At 35.7% G+C, this 27978-nt stretch overlaps 1 protein-coding gene across 2 annotated transcripts; it reads left to right on the top strand.

Annotated features, from left to right (window-relative positions):
* The first annotated feature begins 1305 nt into the window (after positions 1 to 1305).
* Positions 1306 to 25758, top strand: LOC124639852 (gustatory receptor for sugar taste 43a-like). Of its 2 annotated transcripts, none has more exons than XM_047177357.1 (12): positions 1306 to 1474; positions 18947 to 19065; positions 19523 to 19637; positions 20416 to 20498; positions 21157 to 21267; positions 21557 to 21704; positions 22309 to 22464; positions 22994 to 23134; positions 23568 to 23768; positions 24371 to 24480; positions 24802 to 24963; positions 25533 to 25758. In XM_047177357.1, exons 1-12 carry the CDS (start codon positions 1471 to 1473, stop codon positions 25593 to 25595), a joined length of 1413 nt encoding a protein of 470 aa, XP_047033313.1. In that variant the 5' UTR covers positions 1306 to 1470; the 3' UTR covers positions 25596 to 25758. The 2 variants fall into 2 exon arrangements, with proteins under 2 accessions (XP_047033313.1, XP_047033314.1); XM_047177358.1 differs by having other exon boundaries at positions 23583 to 23768.
* Positions 25759 to 27978: the final 2220 nt, after the last annotated feature.

Consider the following 27978-nt stretch of genomic DNA (forward strand, 5'->3'; position numbering starts at 1 on the left):
TCTCCAGTTGGTAAACCTATGGGATTATCTTCCGATGCCGTCTGCCTTTTATTTATCACATGATAATCTGAATTATTATCCATTTCCAAAGAGTTGCTGTTACCGTTATTAAGGAGAAATTCTTCACCCAGAACTTGTGGAGAATTCTCGGTGTCTTCTCTTTTATTTATAGTTTTTATAACTTCAGTTTTTCCTGCTGTTTCTTGATTCTCCATTTCATTTTTAAATGGTTGGTATTCTTCATTTGGTGATCTTTTGCTTAAGTATTTTGATAAATCAAAATCAAACACATTTATAGGTTTTTTCGTTGTTGCATCATCAAAGTTAGTTTGCTTTATATTTTTGACTATCTTTTTATATTGAAAATCAGGATTATAATTGGTCAGCTTCGAATTTATATCTTCTTCATTTTGTATTTTGTAAATACTGTTTTCACGTTCCCAATTCAAAATAAGTTTCAGATTGTCAGTTGTCACAATTAGATTTTGTATCAGAATGTCTTTAAAGACTTCGTAGTCTTTTGTTTCTTGTTTATTTATTTGGAAAACTTTGACAGGAAGACATTCTACTTTTAAAATTATAAGAGTGAAGAAAAGAAGGGAATATAGACCCATTGTCACTTCGATTGTTTAGCAAAGTATAGTTTTGTTGAAAGGTATGGCGTTCATGAATATTTACAATCTGATAAAGGTCTGTAGCTAGTTGTAGTTTATTTAGGGCGGTAGTGTCAAACGGTGTTACGTGATAATATCGGTTGGTAACATGGAAGATATGAGTTAGGTGCAGTGGTACTTAAAATGGCTTTTGTATTAAGGGAGATGGGTTTGATGCTATATGATAGTTTCTTGTAAGAAAATCACTTCAGCGGTTGCAGAAATTGCAACACATATGTAAATAATTTAAATGCTTTTTGAAATAAATTGTCTTCATTAGAAGTTTGAAAGGAGTAGCAGTAGTTTTACTTTCTAAGAGCAAACAAATTTTATAGTTAATCATAGCACGGCCGACATGATTATTTCTATAACTATTGTAAATATCTATAAGGCCTTAATGTGTCTACGCAAATAACAATAAAACATCTCTTCTCGGAGAAACTTGTAAATGAATTGGTAATATTCGGTTAGACAGGCACGTGGAAAGTCTTATCACATAAACAACACTTTAAGAACAATACGATTAAACATCCATTGCAGTTTTTGTACTATCATTTCAGAGCTGTAGTGAACATAAAACGCAATGTAAAAAGTTTTACAGGATAGAATCACGGTGTAACCCACAAAACGCGGGCTCTCAAGCTATGATTCAGTTTAGTTCTCGGCCCGCCCGCCCAACATCTCCACGCGTCGCTGGCACCCTAGTACTTGCTTGCGATATTTTACATGGCGGTTACAAAGTTTTTACAAAAATTTCAAAAGTAATGGTGTTAGTGAAAAATGTAATGGGTGAATAATTTAGTGGACTTTGTTATCGATGGGTATGTTATTAATTTGTTGGTTATTTTCAAAATACGGTGAAAAAATCGCAATATTTCTAACTTCATGACATAGTCAATGCAACGGAATCAAAAATATTGACGGTTAACCACCAAGAACTCCTAACTCAATATGTCAAAACTTTTCAGTAGAGGCACAAAAAAGCTACCAAAGTCCGCGCTCGTAAAGTTAGTAGATAATTCCATGATGTAAAAATGCCCGAAATATTACGAATTATAAATAGAAGATTTTTATATTAGATGAGATACAATATTTTTGAATAGAATCCGCGAAAAAACCAATTGGTCAAAATATGTCAGTTAGGAGGTCTTGGTAGTTAACCGTCGATATGCAAATTACACCAGTATTTTCTGCAAACTAAATTACATTTTCTCTTGTATTACAAATAACATTATATCCTCGTATTAGTATCATTGAACAACACGAATATAACAGACATAATGTTTATGTTATCAAATAGAAATACATTGTGTTCTAATGGATATTAAAAGCCTTCTGATATTGACACTGCCAATCGTCATTCACATTAATATTGTTTACATTTGTCTATTGGTCTTTTGAACTTGTTTACTTTTTGAAAAATGTTTGCCATTTCATTTTTTAGACACCCACATTTGCAAACCGCGCTGTTGAAAGTGTAAAAACTTAAAACATTTTGAAGAATCAATCAACAAATTTATGCTATGTGACTGTTTTAGAAATCGTACGTCATTGAAAAAGACTAAAAGCTTTAAAAACAAGACTGTGCCCACATTATAATGAAATATCGATGTAAGCGCTTTGTAATAGATCTTCACCAATATCATATCTTAGCGTCTTTATTACAATATAGACTCCATCATAGTATCTTCATGAAATATGTTTTCACGATAACTTTGGTAGTGAAAATAAACACATAGTTTTAGTCATCTTAAGCTCTTATTGATAGCTTTTGTTTTACGAAATTATGTTTATAAATTGTAGTTTCAAAGATTATTATCTACTTACGCATTATTTTTAGCACTTCTCATGCAAAGAAGAAACGAGCGTTTATCACATTTCAAGGCAGTTTGGTGATTTCAGACTTTAAAGGCAGTAAATGCAAGATTATCTGCTACAAACTAATATTCGCTATAAAGGGTTTATATGCAATAGAAGCGATGGCTCTGTAAATATATTTTGGATTTAGCTCTAAGCACCTAATTTAAAAACATGAGCATTTTATTCTATAACCTTCAGAGACAATTTCTCAAAGCTTGAATGGATTTTCCGTGTTTTTCGATACATAGGAAATTAGCTTAAAATGTTATGTTTGGTATTCGGTAATTCTATTTTTGTCACAGAAAACTGGCTGTGACTTCTTTGGTCACAGGAAAAGTAGTGTCTGTTTACCTCCTTGCCTTTGCTATTCTCCTAGTACGATAGGTAGATCAGAACTAGAAATCCGGTAGAAGAATCTCGCTAGATTGAAAATTGATAAGAAATGCAACGAGATTATCTAGATTCAATGAGAGTAGTGCATTCCAATACTCAAGTATTCATTGGTCTTGCATGCAGGCAGGCGTATTATATTGGAGTTTCTTGCCGGTTCTTCTCCATGAGACCAACTCTTTGGAACCGTGCACCTAACTTTGACGTTTCGAAAGAGCTTTCATAGGCCTATTTGAAATAAAAAAAAAATTGTTGAGTTGAGAGTTATGTCGCCAACTGATTGAAGATGAAATGAAAATGACGACCTTAGATGCTGGATATTTCAACCGACTTCTTAAAGTTTGGTTTTAGTCACACTGCGGCTCATATGTACCTACTCAAATTATTATTTTACCAAAGCACGAGGTATTTTTTTATGTTAGGCTATGTGTACCTTAAGAATTTTATGCATAGTAGATTGCGGATTGCCAAAACAACTGGGTTGAAAATTTCAGTGCGGCAGCTGCATAAAACGCTGGTATTGGCAGCCTATAATGACATAAATTGTTTAATTAACAAGCCAGTGCCCCGATTACAAACAAAATGACATGCAAGCATGCACATATTTTGTGATATTATTTACTAACTCCTATTATAGTACATACCTATAGTTACGTTTGACACAAGTTGAGCTATTTTAATTGCACGAAGCACGTCAAAAATTACTATTTTATTTAAAAACAGTAAAAATGCAGGCTTAGTTTTAGTGCATTACTTTTATCCGTGGAAAGTGGTGTATTGTGAGCGTATGAAAAGACCCAATCAAATTAATTTAAAATTTCGCTAAATTTCAAAATGAGTGATATGGTTTCCTTGTTAATTTTCTTTGTGAATAATGTGATTAAAAATTCTTTGTTGCAGTAAAAATGCCGTGAAAATTTTGAGTTTATATTGAAATTGCCTCGTGTAATGTTAAACTAAACGATACGGATATATTCGCCATGTTGTGGATACAAACTCATCACTACGTCGGTACGTGTTACAAACTTTAAGCTTCTGTTTACCTATGCAACCCTAGTACCATGTATGTTTATGTACCGGGCACATGTATTGAAAATCTAGGACGTACTTTTTTAAATAGGTATATTTTTACACGACTTTCCACAAAAATGTTCTGTTTTCAGTTTTCGAGTATATGTTTGTTTGTGTATTTATTTTAACAACACTTGAATAATAAGAATCCTTGTATCTAAAACATGCTATTTACAATTCTCCCCCGGCTATTTTTCTAATCACAAAATCATAAGATAAGCTCCAAGTCTAAATAAAATCTAATTATTTAGCAAAAACAACTGAGGAAAAACAGGGCATTGTTTACGTAAAATCATAACTTTGATAAAGTAAGATTAAATAATAAAAACAAAATTAATAATCCCCTACAAAGAAGCTGTATAAAACTTGACCTTTCAAAAACGGTAAACAACTTTTTAATAAGTTATTAAAAAGAAGATTCATTTCACAACTGAAATTAATACAGCATTTTTCTATGATATTAAACTGTTGTTTATTTTTATTTTTTTCACATAGTTAAGGCTTGAAAAAAAAAATATCTTTTCAACTATGTTTGGCAACCAGTCTTAACAAGGGGTATCGGGTTGCCCTGGTAACTGGGTTGAAGTTGAGGAGGTTGGATAGGCAGACGTTCCTTTAACACTGGTGCATCTGGTTAGACTGGAAGCCGACCCCAACATGTAGTTGGATACAGGCTAGGCAGATGATGATGTTGATTCTATGCCTAACAGACAATTTTTGACTTTAAATCTATAAGTATAAAAATCTAATATGGATAACCTGAAGACAAAATTGAAAAGATTTTAATCTGAATCCATTTACATGAAAAGCGCAGGCTTATGCATCAAAGTGAAGTTCCGCAATATGGTTGAGGAAAGCGTGTTATATCACATATCTTGTTATCTAGACTAGATGTCTATGTGGGATATTAACATACATATTATAGGTGATGAAAAAATCTTCATCTTACTCTGTTAGGAAGCTACACTACTTATCCTCGGTTGACATAATAATATACTGTCCAAAACGCCACCACCGGTGAAACCGCAGACGGGAGCTAGTAATTTGTAGTTAATTGAGTAATTATTCGTATTGTAGTCCACTCGTAAAACAGAGAATTCACATTTAAAAGTACTTACTAAATAACTGACAATCATCATAAATAGTTAAACATAAAGAAAGTTATCAATCAAGCGATGATGTAGACTGATAAAACTTAAATGACTCGAACAAAGATGATTTTCTTTATAAGGATTTCTTTTGAATTGAAATGAATGCCTGAATTGTTTCCGTATGTCACATATATTAATCTATATCGGTCATCAATAAAAATAATAAATTCTTTGAAAACCTGATTTTATTGAAAAGCGATGGATAAGAAACAGAGCATGGGTCTATTGATCATAAAGTTAAGCAACACCCGAAGAGGTCGGTATGTGGATGGGTTTTGTCTCGTTAAATTGGTGGGCTCTCATTTTAACATCTTCACCAGTCGTTTCGGGTAATCAAAAGCCAGAAAGTCTGGTAATCATTTTGGCTACGTACTGCACAGGTAATTGGGTTGAGGAGGTCGGAGCGGAAAGCGGAAGTCGACATGATTGGGAAAAGGGCTAGAGAATATGATATCACTACGAGGAAAAAGACTGGAATGTCATGAGATAATCTGAATAATTCGGAAAATGTGATAGAATTTTCTCTATAATATATTTTTCTTAAAAGCGTTCCTTTAATTCCATAAAAACATATGGCCTACATTATTATTGAATCAGAAGGCGTATATGACATGTTTTACTTAACCAAATTCCAACGCGTAAATGGGACTGTGCTTTCATCTTGTGAAGCTGCATCTCGTAGTCGTGAGGAAGATGGCTAACGGCCAGTTTCTTCATCAAAAGCTAAAGTTAAAGTAATGTCTAAAGTAAAAGTAACGGTCAAATTCGTTTTTTCAAGGCTAAACTGACAGCAAAATTCATAGAAAAATTGAATTTAACCGTTACTTTTACTTTAGACATTACTTTAGCCATAACTTTAACTTTAACTTTTGATGAAGAAACTGGCCGTAAGTAAGGTTTTATGTAAAGAGCAAAGTAAGTTGGTGGATTTTAAATTGTTACTTCCAACTTCGTATGTATGACAAAAATATGTAACAAGATAACAGCAACAGAATATTAAAAATACAAAACAAAAAGAAAATTAAAAGACCTAAACACAAAAAAAAACTACCAGGGCATCATATTCACGAGAGGTTAGGTATCTGGCGAGATTTGACAAAAACCTGGACTTGTGAGCATTGAAGACCGATCAGATGTGAGCTTTTTTTTTATTTGTGTCAAAAACGAAGTGACATACATTGTCACTTCGTTTTTACTAAAAAAACTTTAATTTATGAAATGTTTTTTTTTATTTTTAAATAGTGTATAGATTGAAATTAACGAAAATTAAGTTGGAACGCCAAAAATATAGCTAGAATAATAAATATCTGAATACATAATGGAAAAAGCTATGTGATCACTTCCAAAATGTGACTCTATTGAGTATGATATTAACAAAAAACTACTCAAAATATTATTAATATTTTTATTACTAATTAAAGAAAGCAATCTTGTCAAAAGGAAAAAACACAAAACACGACAATTCTTTGAACGTTTTATAACAAAAATCAAACTTCAATTTCAATTTGTGACTTTTGATGCACATCGGATATTAATTTTTAAAATATTAAGCTATAATAAAAATATATTTCTGCAGTAATCCCTAGTTATAAATCAAAATTAAATTCCTGTCCATCGAGCGAAAACAGAACAAAACAGTATTTTATAAAGAATTTTAAATATATTTTTTTTTTAAATAAAAAACAGGGACAGTCACACCACTGAACGCCTGAAAAGGATAAAGCTTCATCTACATGGACGCTATTATTATAATTATGTAATATTCCAGATCAAAATTTAATAATAATCAAGAAATACTATATAATACTATATCTTTTTAATAATGGAACAAATAATAACAAAAAAATATTGTACCTCGTTTACATAAAGATTGTAAACATGAATAAAATAAAATTGATCCCCACAGAAAACGATTATTCTGAATTTCTGAAACAACATCACTGTTTTCCATGTAAACTTAACTTTATAGGATCAATCATGTTGTGACTTTGAGCTCAGCCCGTATGTGACCATAGATTTGGTCACAAAACATTTTCATACTTGCCGATTAAAAAAAAAAATATAAAAAATTATTTGTGGTTCTTTTCCATTTGATGTCATTTTAAACAGTAACTTAAAGAAATGGCGGTTTCTAGAAATAAACAGCAATCCTAATATTTGGTTACGCTGTAGTAAAATTCAAACACATATCTGAACATAAATTCTGTTCTTGTACGGGGCCAGCAACAAAACGTCTACGTTCCTCAAAGTCCTTTTGACTTTAATGGTAAAGTAAAGTAAAACGCAGTAGTATGTTTAAGTAGTGCCTGTTCAAAGTATTAGGACCCAAAAATTGTGGCTTAAAGTACTATAAAATACGGTCACAATACTGAATGTTCAGGGTGGATCAAAATTTCATCATCGTAATTTTATACGTTTTTTATGTAAATAAGCCAGAATATTACAAATGAATTGATGAATATTATTAAATGATGACATTTAGAAACTAAACCCCTTAAAAAAAGTATATCGTCCGTAGAAAAATCGCTAAATATTCTTGATCCAATCATACAAATTCAGCTGGGGACAAGCAAAAAAAGCCTACTCCTGTTTATTTAAATGCTGTTATTATAAAACAAAATAATGAATAATTAGAACAGAAACTAGTATAATAAATTAAAATTAAATTTATTTTCTTTGGTCCAGTATCTTTAAAAACTCAAATAGTTAATGGGTTTAAGAATGAAATTAGGTCAAATCCGGGGGACAAGCAAAAAACGCACTTTACACAAATAAAAAAAAAATGTATAAGATTCATCTGATTGATTAAAATTAACAGGCCAAAAATCTGGTTTGAATTGAGTTATGCAAAATGTATAGGAGGTAGCTCCAGACGTGAGGATTACAATGTTATAGCCACATTATTTTCGTTTTCAGCATGTTTTCTATTTACGTAAAACAGTTGTTTACAAAATCACAGTTCAGACTGTTTAACCTTTCGATTTCTGATTACAATGACTCCTGCCTACTTTTAATGATTCATAAAATAGAATATTTACATGTCTATCTACGACCTACGCGATGATTGATACCGATGAAAAATTTCCTTTCATAATATTATATAATACGTCATTCAAACTTTCTACAAGAGTGGTAAATATTTGAGAAGGTAATGCCATAAAATTTTGTCAATAGCCCCTGACGTCAGTAGACACACCTCAATTTACATAAAAAGTGAATAAAAACCTTATTTATTGGGCACTTGAGCATAAATTCGAGTGTCAGTATCGACACGTAAATTCGATTGAACGTAGTATGATTCCGACCATCCCCTTTATCGCTTATCTTTAGTTTAAGTGGAAAAGAACTGCGTATTAAAGGATCACCTATACTTTTTTACAAATTACTCAATTACTAGCAGTGGTTTTAGGATTGGACATTCTCTAAATTAACCAAAATATGAAAGACTAGCTTCCGCCAGCGGCTTCGCCCGCGTGGTGTGTTGATAAAAAGTAGCCTATGTGTTAATCCAGGGTATCACCCATCTACATACCAAATTTCAATCAAATCGATCCAGCCGTTTTTGCGTGATTGAATAACAAACATACATCCATACATTCTCACAAACTTTCACATTTATAATATAAGTAGGATTTAGTATTTTCACAATTGAGCCGTAAGTTTAATCATAACCTTGGCCTTGAAGTCAAGTAAAATGAAAATAGTTTTCTCGAGACTCAGGTGAACCCTCAGAAAAGAGATAGTAGTTTTATAAAGGTTAATCCTCCTATTCCACCTGACCCCAATTCAATCTTAAAAGATAAAATCCTCAGCATTATCCATTAGATTTCGCTCAATGTTTGATCCTATACGAACGAATGTATCCGGTCTGCAATGCAAACATGGCTCATGAATGATTAATATTAGAGCTATGTCGAAGCAGAGCTTAGACCATTCAGCCAACCGAAGACGAAATTGTCGTTCTTTTCTCCATTGCCAAAAGAAAAAGAATACTCACACTGGCCGCTCATATTTGTACAAGCGGTCTTGTCAATTTTTTCGTTTGCATCATCATCATCTTTTCCCGAATATGTTGGGGACGGCTTCCAGTCTAACCGTTTGCAGCTGAATATCAGAGCTTTACATGGAGGGGTTACTGCCTGTCTGATCTCCTCAACCCAGTTACCCGGACAAGCGTTGCTTAACGTTATGATCAATTGATCCGCGCGAGCACTTGTATTCTTCTTGCTTTGGTAGATATTTCGCATAGAGATTTGTGATCATGACATGTCCGGTTCGTTATATGGTCTAAGATGCAGATAGAATCGTTGACAGCAACTGTCGAGCTGCAAATGTAGCGTATTTTAGTGATGTTTGCGACTAAATGAATGCTATTGTTTAGCTTTGGTTTACTATTAATGAATTCGCGGAAATTGTTAAGGTTGAAGGGAGGAAATGTTTGCAAGATGTGGACGCATCTTTATATCCTTGTACTTTCTTACACATTTAAAGTACCTAAGTATTACTACGGCAATGTTTTAGGGTGCGTCCTACGTGGGCAAAATGCTAACGCGGTCGTGAAGCGATCCGATGGGAATTGACAAATGTACGATGCACCATGCCGTACTACACAGCGTTACGTTGAACAATTCAAGGGAAATAGCACCGCACCGCTTTGCAATCGTATTGAGATCGCCTGCTTAGGACGCATCGCATCGCAACTCGCGGTTCTTTTCGAAAATAGCAATAGGTCATAAGTTATGCTATGTTTTTTAATAAATAGTATTTTCAGTCTCGCAGTGGTTGAGGGTTCAATAGATCAATTGACAATTGAATGACTAATGCCCTTGTATACAGAGTACTTCAGGTGTGAATTATATTATGAACATAATAACTAATTAGGTTACCTATTCAGCTGAATCTATTGGTGTGCCTAACTGTAGGTGTTGTATTGTATGTTGATCAATCAATGCTTCGGGTATTGTCTATTTGTATTACGCATGATCTTGTGGTATCGAAGAAGAATTATTTTGCAGATATATTTAGGAATATTTTCAACTCAGGGTATCTATTATATAAAAAAAATACATCTTCTGAACCAATCTACACTAACATTATACACAGGAAGAAAAATAATTTTTGTTTGTAACGAAAAAACTAGACTCTACTGCGCCGATTTTTTAAATAAATTCGCCATTAGAAAGCAACATTATCTGTGAGTAACATGGACTATATTTTATCCCGATACGGGCAGCTCCCAAAGGACGCGGGTGAAACCGCGGGAAATCAACTAGTATGATGATAGTTTGGACCTATTCAGGCATTTGGGTGCTTACATAAAGAAACAGGTTTCCGGTACAGACAAACCTGTACGGGTAGGTACCGATCAGTGCGGGTATAATATTTCAATACAATCCTATTCACTCGCTTATAAAGAAACAGGTAAGCTTACCTTAGCCTAGTAAACAATCGATAACTCTCTTACAACCCTACTATTGAAGTAGGAAGTATTTTACTACGTTCAAATCACAATGTAATTACTAATTACGTTTGTGGGTGTGTCTGTACCAACGTGAATCAATAAATGGTGGACAGTTGACAAATGGTCATGTTTGTTTTGGTAATAAATTGCCTAGTTAATTGTGTACTGTAGGTTCACACCCCTTAATAACGCACTGATTGACCTTTTTTTTTTTTTAGCGACGTAAAATCATCAAATGACCCCTCCCGCTGTGGGTTAGCAGCGGTGAGGGAGTGTCAGACTCTTACTGACTAAAATCGTCGTGTTCCGTCATAGGCCTTTTATGTACCAGGGCCGCGGTATCTCTTTCGAACAACCCGCAGCCCCAACAACCCGCAGCCCCGCACTGATTGACCTTAGCGTTGTTTTTAAGGACCCTTTATTTTGGGTTAATTGAAGTTTGGTTATTTATTGATGATAAATGTATTATATCAATTGGGAAAAGAGAAAGTAATACTAATCTTTGGCTCGGTTTTAGAAAAGACTTTTCGTGTGTTGTTTTAATTAATAAAATTATGCCTGTCAAGTAATCGGACCTACTAATATGCTATACAACAAAAATAGCGCTTACCTTAGATACCAGATTACAACTTATGGCTTCGATTTTTTTCTGTTAAAAGGATACAGATAATATTTAAATTCACACCCACACTATCCTTCTCGTAACTTCTAACGTTGCTGCTACCCCAGTAACTCAGTAACGAATACGCCTACGGTAATAAAAAAGTAAACCACAATACATAAGGTACATCTACTTTCCAAAAACATTTATTTATTTATTCTAAGAAGATATGTCGAAAAAAAAATGGTAGTTAGAAAAAATAAAATTCGTAAGACGTTGTTTTGATAGCAAACAGACGCCAGCCGGCTCCATATTTACCTGGTGACATTTGTTTAGACTGCGACTAACACCGACAAGCGGCTTCGTATTTTTGTTATCACTTCGTCCATATTTGCTATGAGGAGGAAAGGTCAGAAACTAAACATGTGATAATGCTTTGGGGGTGTGGCTTGGTTAGTTGTGAATGAGTTTCTTGGTGCTGAAAAAGTCAGTTACGTTTTGTAATCTAGTATTGCTGTGGTAAATTAGGTGGATGTTGAACGCTCGTGAAACTAGAGGTATATAATTGTAGATCAACCATATGTGTGGTTTTTGAGATGTCTTAATGCTCTCGGCAACTGTCAATTAGCCGAATTTTATAAATAATAAAAAAAATTATCAAGTCTACTTCAAGACTCTTTAATATTAACTTAAATATCCCTTATTGGTGCATATTGCAAAATGATCTTTCTCCAGTAGGTAATTTCGGAAGGAAACCTGATGGGTGTCGGAGTACCACCAGACTGTATATATTAATAGTCTTCCAGAATCTAAAAATGCATTAACAAATTCATAAAACTTTTCTCAGCTACCTCGTACCTAGTACAGGAAAAAGATAAAATAAACAAATCACATACTGTGTTTCGAACAAAAACAAAACAAATTACAAGTTGTACTCGACTCATCCATTTGACCTTCCGACCTTGAATACTATGTTTCTATAATAAGTGTTCGTTTTGAAGAACAATTTTGTCCCATTTACCGGCTGATGATGAAGATATTAGGAATAAATTTTATAAGTAGGTGTTATGATTGCTAATGGTTTGAGACATACGGCTGTTTCGTTTGAACCCGCTGTTGCTTATTGGTATTTTACTGTGTTCAGTATCCTGAAACTTAAGTAGAAAAAGGAGGTAACTTTTGCAGTAGAAGCCGATAGACATCTGACATTTAACGATTACTTAAGCCGTTAAGCCTAACCTCCCCACCGAAGGATTTCTATGAGAATCTGTCACTAAGAAGTGACTTAAATGTAGCTGAGTGCGTGGGTAAGATTCTAAAGTGTCGGCCGGTAGTCTGTACGACCGTTTTGAAGTGGTTGAATCTAATTGGTAGAAATACGAAGACATGGACTAAAATAAATTATCAAGTTGTGTTTCCTCAAAGAAAATTTACTTGTTTCAATAAAATTGCAATGTTAGAAATATGATCTAAACTCCATTTCACATATTGAAAGCGAATCTTGGCTGCATGCCAGACAGATATATTTGAGTCTATACTGCTATGATTTTAGATAGGTAAGCATTTTAAGAGCTATTACGATTAAAGGCTTCATCCTATCAGGAAGCAATTTAAATTACTCATATCTAAAAGTACGTATGTTTTATGGTATTTACTCATATCGTATTGAATACTGGTGATACGAAGAATATCATATCATCATCATCCATCTTTATTATGTATAACCTCTTCTATATGAGAAGCACTGGAATTTGAATACTTTATTTGTTCAGATTAAAGTCAAGTTTATGCTTTTTAAGAGTAGCCTTGATAGTTGATCACTGATTGACGGCAACCGGTGGGGGTAAGGGGAATATAATGCGTATGGGTTGATTCTCTTCTGCCACTATCACTGACTCGCCAGCTTTTTTAAAAGGCTGCAGATAATTATACTAAAATCCTTATTTACTCTCTATCCGAAATTAGTTAAAACTCCAAAGTAGAATATTTTGTCGTATGCTGCTGATATGTGCATGTGCCTTTGGTAGCTAATGATTGAACGTAGTGTCGAACTTTGGGGGAGGCATTTGTCCAGCAGTGGACGTCTTTCTTCTGAAACGATGAAATTAACATCTTCCATCTTCCTCGTCATCCAACAATCTAAGAATATTATCCAAATTGTTGGAGACACTTCCCGCCCGTGATTCGTGTCCTAAGTGAATACTTTGATGTTGTTTTGATTTCGTTTTCACTTAAGTCTAACTTAGAAAGTTATAATGTAGTTCGTATTCTAAATTGAATTATTTTTTCAGTGTTGTGGTGACAATCAACATTGTTAGCTAGTCTTATAAAAGAAAGCATACAAAGGATACATATTTTGAGTTAACTATTAAAAAATATCGGTTCTCATTTACTAAAAGCTGAGTTAATTGCTCACTGCATGCCTTAATAAAAGTGCATCCAATAAAAAGCAAAATTTTATGAAGCAATTTTAATAAAGCGATTTATTTATTGCTTTCAAGGTGCAACAAGGTTGCAATATTTTGTATATTGATTCATAGTAATAAAGTAGCTGTATTAAGATTCCTTAGGTATTAGTGTGGAAAAGTTTAGAATATTTTTTTGTAACAATTAGTATAATTTTATATGTATATTCGGCATTTCGTAGCGAATTTCGAATTATCGTTCAAATATCGGCGGCGTACATAAGTGATTTCCTTTACTCGAACTATTTCCTATGATTCATGACACATGAAATACAGATAATTTGGCTTCCGTGAACAAAACAAAAACAGTGCAAAGCGAGCTTTCTACACGCGCGAAGCTTACTCAGTAGATTTTTATTTTGTTAGTGACAAAAATAATTGTGAAAAAGCTTTTGATATTTTTAGGCATAGATATTTTATACGTAGACTTTAGTACAAAAGTGATATTTTAAAGAGTGAACTTTTAAAACAATATTGACTACGTTATGTACTGGACTTTGTAATATTCGTACCTATATTTTATAAACCTACATTAGATCACAAAAGACATTTTAATACATTTATTAAATCCTGTAAATGATATTACGTAGATTAGTCAAATTAACATTTTAAAAATAAAATATAATAATACCAAATCAATCATGATTCGCACTGAATGGCTAACGACTCCAAATAATAACATTGTTGGTGTGACTCCGTTTACAAGAGTTATATTCGGTATGTATTTATATTATCTGTCTGAATTCAACAAAAGTAAATAATAAAAAAGAGAAAATGTAAAAGTTCACGTCCATCGCATTTTTTGCTTGTTATTTTTTGAATCTGTACTTTTTCATCAATAATTGAATTAACCCAATTTTCTCTTTAGACTTTTCAATTTTAACCTTCTGTATAAAATAATTCTAGGTTTATTGAAAAATGTACAATTGCTCATCTCTGTCTGGTTAGTTTTATCTTTCTACTAGCCTTCCGTCCGCGGTTTCACCCGCGTCCCGAGACAACTGCTTCCCGTAGCCGGATGGTGACAAAAATATATCCATCTATCCTATGTCCTTCTCCTGGCTCTAAACTACCTCCCTGCCAATTTTCAGCTAAATCGGTTCAGCCGTTCTTGAGTTATAAGTGGAGTAACTAACACGACTTTCTTTTATATATATAGATTGTGCTAGTTATACCTAAGTTAGTGATTATGCAGGGTTGCAAAGTCAAAGTCAAAGTATTTATTTGCACATGAATACAGTACAAACAACAAAATTTCTGCAACACATCGGACGCAGATTTTTCAACTTTAGCCTTACACCATGGTAACAAGACTTTCATCATTATCCTTGTTTATGAATACACACGGAAAGTTTATGATGTTTTCCGAATATTATCTGCGACGTTGAGTGTTTGTGTCGGCGTATAACATGTATACACATATAGGTAACATATATAGGTTATTAGATTTATTGATAAATAGCCTCCCGCGATCATATATCTTTAGTACATCAGGTGTTATCCTTGATATATTTTCCTGTATATATTGTATGGGTTATTAAATGTCTGGAGATAATTAAGGAGGCATGTTATGTGTGAAAATGAAAATGAGTTGCACAATATTATGCACTCATTTATAAAGCTGATGGGTTTGTTTGCCTGAACGCGTTAACCTCAGGAACTAGTGGTCCGATTTGAAAAATTTTTTCAGGGGTAGATAGTTAATTTATCGAAGAGAACTATATGCTACTTTTTATCTAGGTGCGTTAAGTAGTTTCTAGTAAAACCGCTGCCAGAAACTAGTTACAGAGGTATACTGTATACTTTGAGTATGTACTAGAGGGATTTATTAAGGAATTTGCTAATTTTACAAATAAAACTAAATCTAATAAACTAAATGATTTATTTATTTCTCTCCAAAAAGGTACAGAGTTTGGTTCATGTCATATGTCAAATCATGTTTGTCACCTTTGTGAGAGCTGGAGTCCATAGTGGGTACGGGACCTGTATGACAGATCTCCAGGCTCTCACCCTCTTAAGTTATAACAAATAATACTATTATGTACTAATTCGAACACATAAAAGCCTTCACGTACAGAGAGGAATAACCAAGATAAAACTAAATTTTTAAAACTAAAAAACAAAATGGGGTTTTATGTGTATGTGGTGTGTGATGTGTCTATGGGTGTGAAGTGTATTGTGTGTGTCTGAAAGTTAATATAAGGTGTGTATAATAGAATGTGGTCTACAAGTTTTCTATCTGATTACTTTAAAACAGTTAGAATATTTTCAGTCTCAGAATAATCCAAATCATGAAGCCAATTTATTATTTTTGCTTTACATTTCGATTTGCACAAAGGATATATGCTTAAAATTTTGTTGGTTTTATTATACACATGGCTGCTGAGGAAAAGGAAGAAGCGTTGGGCTGAAGCACATTTAGTGCGGATAGAGGGACAGACCGAGTGCTTACGTCTTTGGGAGATCAAAGATGGATCGTATGGAGTGTGGGCATGAGTTGTCATTAAAAGATTTAGTAAATATAATTTCCGAACACTGAGAACCTTACAAGTTTTGTAAAGTTCCGTGGTAGGAAATCGAAAGGGTAACTGCCAGCCAACTTTTAAAAGTGCCCTTTGGGCACGTTCTACTTTTAACATGCGCGATCTTCCTGAACCACCCCAGGTAACTATGCAGTATTGGATAAGGGATTGGCAGAGGGCCAGATACACTTGTTTAAGCACCTTGGTATCAGCAACGCCACGGAGGTTCTTAAAAACATAAATTAACCTGCGCAACCGTGTGGAAAGTATATCAATGTGAGTGGAGAATGTTAGACAGTCATCTATCTGCACACCTAGATACCTAATACAACTTACCCGATTTAGGTGGGGACAATTGCAGCCTAGATTTTGTATAGGATTACAAGAGTGAGCTACCAAAGCTAAAGAAGAAGAAGAGGGAGGAGGCTTTCCAGCAGCTGAAAGCGAGAACGTGAGGTAATTCGTTTTATCAACATTCAGAGTGAGCAGGTTTTGTGCCAACCAGCTGGTAACAAGGGCAAGTCCGGATTGTGCAGACTGAAACACGAGATCCCACGAATCCCCTGAAAATATTAGAGCAGTATCATCAGCATAGGTGAAGATGGAAGCATTAGGAAGCTTTAACTGACAAAGATCATTTATATAGATCAGAAAAAGTGTGGGGCCGATAATACTGCCCTGGGGAACTCCATATGTTATTGGCAGTTCACCACTGGTCCAATCCCCTATCCTGAGACACTGCCGTCTGCCTGTGAGGTAACTTTTGAAAAGAGATAGTTGATTGCCTCTTATACCAATTTTTTCAAGCTTATCAATGAGGGTGGGCACAGATAAAGTGTCGAAAGCTTTCGCTAGATCAAGGAAGACGCCTATGACTTTCTGCTTTTCATCGAGTTTGGTGACGATGGTATTTGTTAGGTCTAATACAGCATCGTTAGTGGAAATCCCGGAGCGAAAACCATATTGAAAAGATGAAAGAAGATGGTTATGATTTAAGTGTTTAACAAGTCTGTTGTTCAATAATCTCTCAAGTAGCTTTGATAGTGTTGGTAAAATTGAGATAGGCCTGTAATTGCTCAAACGATCTCTGTCCCCTCCCTTATGAATTGGGTGCACTACTGCCAGCTTAAATGCATTAGGAAAAGTATAACTATAAGTACTTTTATCTTTATAAACTTAACAACTCCAACTTGCCTCAACTGAATAAAAGTCTTATCAGTATTGACGTACAGTGCATTTTATATTGCAACCACTTGAAGTGTTTTCAAGAGATAATTAAAAAGTTGTTCTATCGACGGTTGTAAAGTAATATATAAGACAGTTTAATGAGTTGCCGGCACTCTGACAGAGAGCTTCGACTAGTTTGTTTTAAATCGAGGAAAAAGCTCCTACACAAGTCTGAAGTCCTGGGACCCGATTCTCCTAAGTTAATATTGTCAAAATCGAATAGAAATTGAATCGCAATATGATCACAATAGCAGTTTTAACCTGATCGGGCATTCTGCTACTAATATAAGACCAATCGTATTCCAATGACATTCGATTGGTTTGCGATTGGTCTGCTATTTTAGTGATTTTGGTATATACGGTAGTTTGCTCTACAATCATATTTCAATCGTAAATCATTTGCAGACAAAATGATTCATTATTGAATGACAGAAAAGGATAAAAACGTTTATTTTAAAGAAAAAATAGCGGAATGCCACATACGCTTCAATCGTAATCGAGTCGGGATTGGATCTCAGTCGAACCGAGTCGATCGTGAATCGTATGTCGCTTAAGTAAAATTAGGAGAATCGGGCCGGTACTTAAGACTTTGTAGAGATCATGCTGCTAATACTAGGTTAAAGAACTTCTTAAGACAAAAAAGTTTATATTACTTTTTAGTGATAAATAAAGTTGTAGAAGTGTTGTGTTTCCAGTCAAGTTATAATGATGAATTTCGCAAATATCGCTCCCGGTATTCCTCGCAAAAAAGGTGCAACAGTTCTCAAAACCTTTGTAACTAAACTTATAATTTGGATAGATTTTTTTTTCTGTGCCAATTAGGGAAATCATGTATCATCATGAAGAAATTAAAATATATTTCTGTGTCCTTATCCGACTTACAAGAGGCTCAATCAGGATACTTGCATTAGCATGATGCATTGGTATGAGTAATATTTCCAATCTCGGTCACTATTTCAATTTAACTAATTTGAATGAGGGTTTTCGATACTTTTTCTGCCGCCAGGCAGCGCTTCGTATGCGTCAGGTCCAAACAGCTGTCAAATAATATGGAATTGTAGGGTCCGAACTTATTGTTTATTGAAATTCTGTTATATTGGAAGTGTTATTGATTTTATTATGGACTACGGTCAGAATAAGGTTTCCGAACTAAAAATTGAGCTAAGAGAGAGGGTGCAAAAGTCACTGGTACTAAGGAAAAGCTTGTTGAAAAATTTGTTAACACAATATGATTTAGTTTTTTTTATTTACTCAACCTCAATAGTAAAACAATAATGCAGTGCTTTAATTATAAAATAAAAAAACACTAAAATCGTTCACTATTCATAGTAAAGATAAGCACTTTGACAGTTACCTGGACCTGACGACTCGGTGCTGCCACCTGGTGGACGCCATTTTAGAAAACCCTCATTGAATTCAATCATTTGAAAATGGCGCTGTTTTTCCTCGTATTGGTGCTATACTGATACCAGCCCAGCAGTGGGATGATACGAATACTGTGTGTAGGTACGTGTTATACTGATAGCTTCCATCCCTCATCCCCAGGTGTGGAGTCAGCGAAGGTGGAGGAAGTGACGGCGGCGCCGGTGCCGAGTGAGTCGGGCGCGCGCCCCAGCAGGCCTACACACTGCGTCGTCGGCGGAGCGCATGCTTTTATACTTAGGGTGAGCTTGTTTGAGTTACTTCTTGACGGATCATTTATCTGCGTAGCCCTGTCCTAATTTTGTTCGGGTCCCCTTCCTATCCAATCGGATACACCTGAATACAGTTGTTGGAGCGACTGCCTGTCTAAACTTTCGAACCAGTTACCCAGACAACCAAAACCCGATACCCTTTGGTAAGGCTGGTTGTGAAACTTTGCGTTGGAGCGCCTGCCTATCTGAACTTCTCAACCCAGTTATCAAAACAACCTGATACACATTAAAAAGATTAGTTGCTAGGTTTCTGGCTTGGAATTACCCTTGACGGCTGGCAATTGCGTTCAAATGACAGTTGGCACCCACAATTTAAGCTGTCTTGTAGCCCCGTTCCTATCTTGTCAAGAGCAAAACTCATATCTTACTTTACCAATCTAAGTTTTTGCATAATTTCATCAAGAATCCTCTCCCTCTCTTCTTCCAGATCTCAAGTTTCTTCGGTCTGGCGCCGCTGCGGTTCGAGTCTCGCAGCAATGGCTTCACGGTCAGCATATCGGGAGCCATGTGCGTGTACAGCTATATTCTGGTCACAGTGCTTGGTAAGTATTTATATTAGTTGTATTTAAAAAAGTATGATTGAAAGAAGTAAGCGTAAATAGAATTTCTTCTTTATTACACTTAGTACCTACATTTACTGTGTGTAAAGAAGAAATTCTATTTAGACACTACGTGATCGATCATCGCAATAACTGCAGCCAGGGCGAGAAAAATAAACACTAGAGAATAGATGAGGCTAAATAGGAAAAGGACGTAGGTAGTTGAGCCTAAGCTTATTTACTGATGATCGTTTAGAAAGAACAAAAGACAAAAGCAACCATACCTAGTGGTCCCCGCTTCTTTGTGATGTTATACGATGTCGTGGTGGCCTAGTGGGTAAAGGACCAACCTCTCAAGTATGAGGGCGCGGGTTCGATCCCAAGTCAGGCAAGTACCAATGCAGCTTTTCTAAGTTTGTATGTACTTTCTAAGTATATCTTAGACACCAATGACTGTGTTTCGGATGGCACGTTAAACTGTAGGTCCCGGCTGTCACTGAACATCCTTGGCAGTCGTTACGGGTAGTCAGAAGCCAGTAAGTCTGACACCAGTCTAACCAAGGGGTATCGGGTTGCCCGGGTAACTGGGTTGAGGAGGTCAGATAGGCAGTCGCTTCTTGTAAAGCACTGGTACTCAGCTGAATCCGGTTAGACTGGACGCCGACCCCAACATGATTGGGAAAAAGGCTCGGAGGATGATGACGATTTTATAATCTAATTCTTATTTTACTTATATGTTATCTGTGTATCATTTTATTGACTACTGTTTTCTTCTTTCCAGTATTATGCACGATCTTCGGCTTGGTAGCGGAGATCAATGTAGGCGTGGAACTGTCAGTGCGCATGTCATCACGGATGTCACAGGTAGTTACCGATTATGTCGAGTTTTCACGCTAGCGGATTTTCCAAGAGCAAACAATTCACAACAACCCATTCAAATGTTGACCCGTGAAAACAGATTTTTTTTATAAAACCGAACAGAAAATCTGCTGGTGTGAAAGCGTACACAGCTTTGTGCTTTTTTTAAATCATTTATTTTAGAGGCTTAAACGCTGCTGCGTTATGACAGCCTCGTAAGGTTTAACACAAATAAAAACAAATAATAAAATAGATATAAAAATTAGTAATTAAAAATTGATCTGAATAAACTATTCGCATTCCACTGTAGAATGGTAACAACTCTATTTGTTGTGATGTAGTTCGTATTTACTATATCGACTGCAAGCAAGCAATACCTCCTATCTGACATTTTTGTTTCAAGAAACCAAAAAAATTGTATCTACCATAAACTACCTTTAGATTCAAAATAAAAACAAAAAACTTTATTAATCAATACTATGCTTAGAAAAAGAAAACTTGGATTTTCAGTATCTCATTATACCTTCCTCGGAATAAGGATTTTATTAAGTTTTATTGTTCCCCTTTAAAATCCACCCGGAGTCAGATAGGAGGTATTGCTTGCTTGCAGTCGATATATCTATAAATGTCTTGTTCTCATTCACTTGTTTTTACTTATTTTCAGGTGGTGTCTACATGCGACGTGTTAGTAGTTGTAGCGACAGCGGGGGCTGGTGTGTACGGTGCGCCTCGGCGGATGAGGAATATGCTCAAGTTTATGGAAAATATAGCTTCGGTAAGCCATCTTTTATCAGTGGCAGTTTAAGCATTACATAGGTGACTAAACTTTCAACTTTTTTGCAGTTCTTTCATTAACATCATCATCATTGGCATTTTTAAAACACCGACTAATTTTTAAGGCGCAGCCATCATATAGCTTAATCATCACTGCCAAGGATATCCTCAACATGTTTACCATCACCTATACTCAGTCCACTGGTGTCCAAGATGTAAAGGATTTTCTTCATTAAACATAGAACTTACCTCTAGAAAAGTTATAATTGATGAAACTTCGTCGTTTTTAGGTGGACACAAGCATAGGTGGCCAGTACTCGCTAGTGACGGAGCGCAAGCTGTGTGGCATCATACTGGCGATACTCATCTTCTTCTCCATACTCATCGCGGATGACTTCACATTCTATGCGCTGCAAGCGAAGAAGTTGGACAGAGAATGTAAGTTTAAAGATTATAATTTACAAAAGCTATTATATTACTATTAAAACCTCAACAGAAAAGGTGGAAACTTACCTTAACATTGGCTCACTACGACTATTGATGATCATCTGTCTAGCTTTGTCTCATGTTGATGACGATTTCCATTCTCCAACTATGTATTGATCCTGGCCGATTTCGGCCACAGAGACTTGGATCTGCGCTTAATTTTGAGAGCTTCTAATCAGTTGTCTAACCTTTTATTTTGTAAATGTATCGACTTAATTTTTCTGGCTCATCATCATCATCCTCCGAGCCTTTTCCCAACTATGTTGGGGTCGGCTTCCAGTCTAACCGGATTCAGCTGAGTACCAGTGCTTTACAAGAAGCGACTGCCTATCTGACCTCCTCAACCCAGTTACCCAAGCAACCCGATACCCCTTGGTTAGACTGGTGTCAGACTTACTGGCTTAATTAATTTTTCTGGCTATCGAATTTAAAATGTCAGCCAGTGTTTATGACTTTTACTTAGCATCCTTTTCGAATCACGGAGCCAACGTTAATAATTTCAAATCCTGTGTCTATTTTACCTTTTCTCAGATGTTTCTTTGTTGTGTGATTCCAGGGGACGTGGTAACGAACTACCTGGGTTTCTACCTCCTATGGTTCGTGGTACTTATCCTGGAACTACAGTTTGCGTTCACGGCGCTGTCAGTGCGCGCACGCTTCTCAGCTGTCAATGATGCCCTCGCGCTTACCGCTCGACAAGTCTCCATTCCTGGTACGTGTCATACAGTTACTTGATAAAACGTGATAGAATAGATTAATGTTTATTATTTATGTAGTTTTAGAAATGTTAGTTGTTACGGTTAAAGCCCGAAGTAAGGCTGTACAATACATAAAGGCTTAGCTGGCTACTGAGAGCTAGGTTTAGCGTCTACGTTATGTAGTCTCTTGTATTTTTCCTTATGTGCTAATCTGATATACTCCCCTATGTAGTACCTAACACTATTATGTGGCTTCACTTAGCTTTAACCGATGCGAAGATAAGGGGATACAACTAAGTTTAGCCGAATATTACCGGTTTCATCTAACTATGTATAAACGCCTTACTTCGGGTTGTAGCCGTATCATAGTTGGTTTTTCTTTTTAATGGAACAGCACTTTTACTACTGATGCATAAAAAAATCTTAGTGGTAATTTATACTAGCTGGCGATAAGTAGTGTAAACCACTATTTTCCCCACCATAAAAACTTATATATAGGTAGGCATACCAAGTTTATAAAAATCTAAAACCTATACTTTTCAGTGGAGAAACCAAAAAGCTCCTCACCTCTGAACATTTATGCTATCCGGGTAGCTCCAGTGGACTCGCAGCGCTCCGCTAACGTCAGCCTGCTGGTGGACACCATGACCGGCAGGGAGCATGTCGTCATCATCAAGAGAACTGGTAAGATGGGCTTCGATTATTGTCTTGTAATATTGGTTAATCATCTAAAATGCTGCTGCATTTTGAAATAAGAAAATAGCCTACTTGAAAACAGATAGATTGAAGATATTTTAGTGATAGTGAAAGAGTAGAATATGGTAATGGACAATTAGTGTACCTTAAACCAAACAAAAATCAACAGTTGCAAATGCTATCCATATTATTCATATCTACAAAACATTGAACTCTTTAAAAAATGCACACCGTTCATTGTAGATCATCAAACATATCATCTTATTCTCGGAGACCAGAAACAGCGAAACCACAGCTTTTTCAACTCATTCACATAACAACAAAAACTACCAAAGAACTTATATTTGTCAAGGTCTAGTTAAAAGATCATCTTGCCCACAGCAGACACGAAGGAATACATCCGCAATCTTACCCTCCCTAGTATCCCTGCTTTCAGCAAGCGGGGAGCCTCGCCTGGTGGTATCCCCGTGCGACGCGGTGCGACGTCTAGCGGCATTGCACGGCACGTTGTGTGACGTCGTGAACAGTATCGATGACAGCTACGGCCTGCCTCTCGTCGTGATCCTCATTTCCACGCTGCTCCATCTTATTGTCACGCCGTACTTCCTTATTATGGAGATTAGTAAGTCACTAACAGTTTCTTGAAATGTTTGGTTAAGGATACAAGATTGTGCTGTATTTTGAGGCTTACTATAGCCTAATTGGGAAAATTTTGTTAGATGGAAGTTATATCTATCTATATAAATAAAAATGAATTGTTGTTCGTTAGTCTGATTAAAACTCGAGAACGGCTGGGCCGATTGAGATGATTTTGGTTTTAAAATGTTTGTAGAGGTCCAGGGAAGGTTTGAATGATACTAAAGTTCGCGGGATCAGCTAGTAATGGAATAAAAAATAATTTAAAAACTGTAAATAGCACTGTATTTAACAAATAACAGTAGTTCGTAGAAGGCAGTGACGCTATTCGAAATATTGTTTAGTATAAGTAACTATTATATAATCTGTGGTATAAGTACATTTTAGCTGATATAATTATTAGGTATATCATCAGAGCCAGTACTAAAAAAATGCTGTTTTGAGTAACGTTTACCTACCCATTTTGTTTACGAGTACATCCTGCTAAACCAGGATCATCATTTGAAAGCCCAAGTACTACAAAAACTTTGTTAAATATTGTATTCTCATTATTCTTAGTACCTAACATGTATGTTTTTGGTATTCCAGTAGTATCCACGAACCGCATTCACTTCCTGGTGCTGCAGTTCCTATGGTGTGTCACGCACATGCTTCGGATGATCGTCGTCGTAGAACCAGGACATTATACTATAGCAGAGGTTAGTTACACCAGTATTTTATACTTGCCTATTAGACTTTAGACATTATTTTCTGGTAATGGACGGCACAGGGAACAGAAAAATGCAGTTTTCTTTGAAGCCTAAGAAAGCAACACTGGAGTCTCCAAAACAAAAACCTTAGTATTATATGCTAGGGCTGTGTTATAATCATCTCACAATATTCCTGGTCTTCCAAGATCAAACAATGCCACAAATATTGCAAAACTAAGCACAAATATGCACATACATAATGTACTATTCTTCACCCATTTCTTTGTTTATCATACTATTAAAATAAATAAAACAAAACTGTCCTACCAGGGCAAAAGAACCGAGGGGTTGGTATGTCGGTTGATGACGTCAGCGCCGTCTACCGGCGTGCTGCCGTCGCGCCTGGAGATATTCTCGCGGCAGCTGATGCTCCAGTCTGTGAGCTACGCACCCATGGGCATGTGTACTCTGCATCGACCGCTTATCGCTTCTGTAAGTTAAAATGGTTTACTTTCATAGTATATGGATGGATGGATTTCACATAAAATTTTCAAAGAAAACAGGTCTTTTAAGGAAATGGATGTTATGTTCTGCCTAAGTTGGTATGTTGTGTAACAGAGAAAATGAAAAGGCTCTTCTACATGAAACAAACTTTTTCGAACTGTGCAGCTAGTGAGACGTTTCATTACAGGCTTGCATTTGCAGTATTTGAAATAAAAATATTTGATTTTGCCTAGGGGCTCAAGGTGTACAGAAAAGGCGTACCTAATTTAAAGTTACGTCCGTGACTCGTGCTTGTTTTCTTTTTGAATGGTAATTGTAATAAGCAGAACTGTTAACCCTTGCCCGCCGTGCAGGTTCAATAGGCGTACTGAACCACAAAATGGCAATCTGTAGTAGTAGGTATCAACTGCGTTTGTATATGCATACGTACTATGTAAATAAATGTTTGTGAACAAAACACGAGAATTTATATTGCAGAAAAAAACTGTTCTCTACTTCTAGTTGAAAACAAAATTATTTTTTTTACCGTTATTCTTATTGTATCGTCTGTTTTACAGGTAATAGGAGCAGTGACGACGTACCTGGTGATTCTCATACAATTCCAAAGATACGACAACTGAAACGGCTCTAGTCATATATAGATTCCTAGTATTATAACATTTTACATGAAACATTTTATAAGAGAGTTACGGAGAAAGGTGTAAATAATAATGATTATAGAAAATATTGCGTACTTATGTTTTAAGTACAAAATATTATAAAAATAAAATACTGATAATTGCATGTTTTGTTTTAATCTTTAAGTACCTACACGAATCTTTTAAGTTTCATCAAAATCCATCCAGTCTTTGAAAACGTGATAGAGGATGTATAGAAATGTTGATTTATAAGTTGACTTTCAAAATTTGAAAACAAGCAAAATATTCAAAATTTTACACGACAAACGACTACGAAATTTTCCTCTCAAAATGTGCGAAATACGTGTTGAATTTCCTTGAAAACAGCATTCTAGTAAAATACCTTGAGCAACCGCGACTGAAACACTTTGTGGGCGCAACATATGAAAACATGTTGCATATTGCACGGGAATACGGCGAATATTAAACTTTGAGATAAAACTCAAATGCATTGTGTTTTAAGCCTTAGATAACAAGACGGTGGGTTTAAGAAGGATTTTGACAAAATCGTGATTAATTTTAAAAATACTGAAGCATGTTTTTTACGCTTTCACGGAAATACAGCTGAAATTCTAATCGAATTTGGTTTGGAAAATAAATGGAAAAGGTTAGATATAGGCAATTTAATTTCGTGGGCGTGATCAATTCTTACAGTGACAGCTATTGGGAATAAGTGTGATTTCAATGACAAAAAAAATATATGTATACGAAAATTTCCACCTCGAAATCCTTAATTGTTCTAAAATAACAGGTCCCACATTAAACAGACTGTTTTAACTTCTAAAACTACAGACCAAACTGACCGCCGAACAATTTCTCGATTTGTTAAGTTAATTCAATCTCTTCTCGCTCACCTTGCCACAACGTTCGTTCGTGAACGAATGAACGAGCGACATAGCTTTCCATTTAGCGTTGAACATACATTAAAACTTACTCTGAGCTGCATCTCAACTTTAGTGTAAGGGTCATGCCATGCTGATGGCGGGATAGAAGCGCATAAAGCTTCGCTTTAGCTGTTCACTGAACTTCATTCTCTACAATAGCACTTATGTTATAACCAACCACAAGGTTGGTTATAAAAAAATAATTTGGCGATTACTGAAGCATGCCATGAACTGAATAAGAATCCTTACCAATATCATAATGCCAAAGTGACGCTATCTGTGTTTACCAATGACCAATGGCTACAACAATTGAGAACAACAAACAACGAGACATGCTTAGGCTACTTTTATACTGATGGTGGTTCCCTCAGAATACGCCCGGGCGAAACCGCGATGGGACTCATTTCATAAATATCTAAATTATACTACAAAGTTTATTACCTAGCTAGGCAGGTAGTTAGGTAGTAGAAAAGGTGATGAAGAGGACCAGTATACTCCAAAATATCCGCTACCCGCCTACAGAGTGACCAGGGGTTCATATAGCGTATGGTTGTAACAACGGCTACTAAATAGTAGCGTTATGCTTTTATTCTCACTGCGAGCACAGTTTTGCAGTGTAGATCATTCTACGGAGAGAAGTTTGGGATTTGCGATGTTTTGCATATTTAAGAGCCAGAGTGATTTTTAATCCGAGCAGATAATTTTCTATGTATTTTGTTTCACTAGATAATTTAACTGTAGTTATTTTTGGGTTGTATTTCAGGTAACCTAATAATAGTAAAGCTAGGAAATCTTCTTAGGCCGTTAAGGCCTAAGTATTCACGATAAAATGTGAGTTTCCTTAAATACCAAATGTACTATACATTTTCGGGTTCAAGTTTCGAAGTAAACATTTGGTTTAAGAATATCGGACTTCACGTTGGCAGTGAAAATACGTAGTTTGGCTAAAAACAATCATTTTCTACGAATTTTCACTTCAAGGTTAAAAAAAATACTTCGATGTTTTAAGAAAAAGTCAGCAGACAGTAAAAAAAATGCTTTAGGTAGTTTGCGGCTAAACTTTCATCATCATCATCCTCCGAGCCTTTTCCCAATCATGTTGGGGTCGGCTTCCAGTCTAACCGGATTCAGCTGAGTACCAGTGCTTTACAAGAAGCGACTGCCTATCTGACCTCCTCAACCCAGTTACCCGGGCAACCCGATACCCCTTGGTTAGAATGGTGTCAGACTTACTGGCTTCTGACTACCCGTAACGACTGCCAAAGATGTTCAATGACAGCCGGGACCTACAGTTTAACGTGCCATCCGAAACACAGCCAATGGTGTCTGAGATATACTTAGAAAGTACATACAAACTTAGAAAAGTTGCATTGCGGCTAAACTTTATACTGATAATATACCAGGTAACAATATAAACTATGATATCGTTGGAACAGCTGACG

Source organism: Helicoverpa zea, chromosome 19 (assembly GCF_022581195.2).
Source record: "Helicoverpa zea isolate HzStark_Cry1AcR chromosome 19, ilHelZeax1.1, whole genome shotgun sequence".
NCBI lineage: Eukaryota > Metazoa > Arthropoda > Insecta > Lepidoptera > Noctuidae > Helicoverpa > Helicoverpa zea.

Excerpts from the sequence above, each read along its gene's own strand:
- LOC124639852 (XM_047177357.1), top strand. Across the intron at positions 19,638-20,415 it reads TATTCTGGTCACAGTGCTTG|TATTATGCACGATCTTCGGC; the intron begins GTAAGTATTTAT and ends TCTTCTTTCCAG. Across the intron at positions 24,964-25,532 it reads ATCGACCGCTTATCGCTTCT|GTAATAGGAGCAGTGACGAC; the intron begins GTAAGTTAAAAT and ends TCTGTTTTACAG.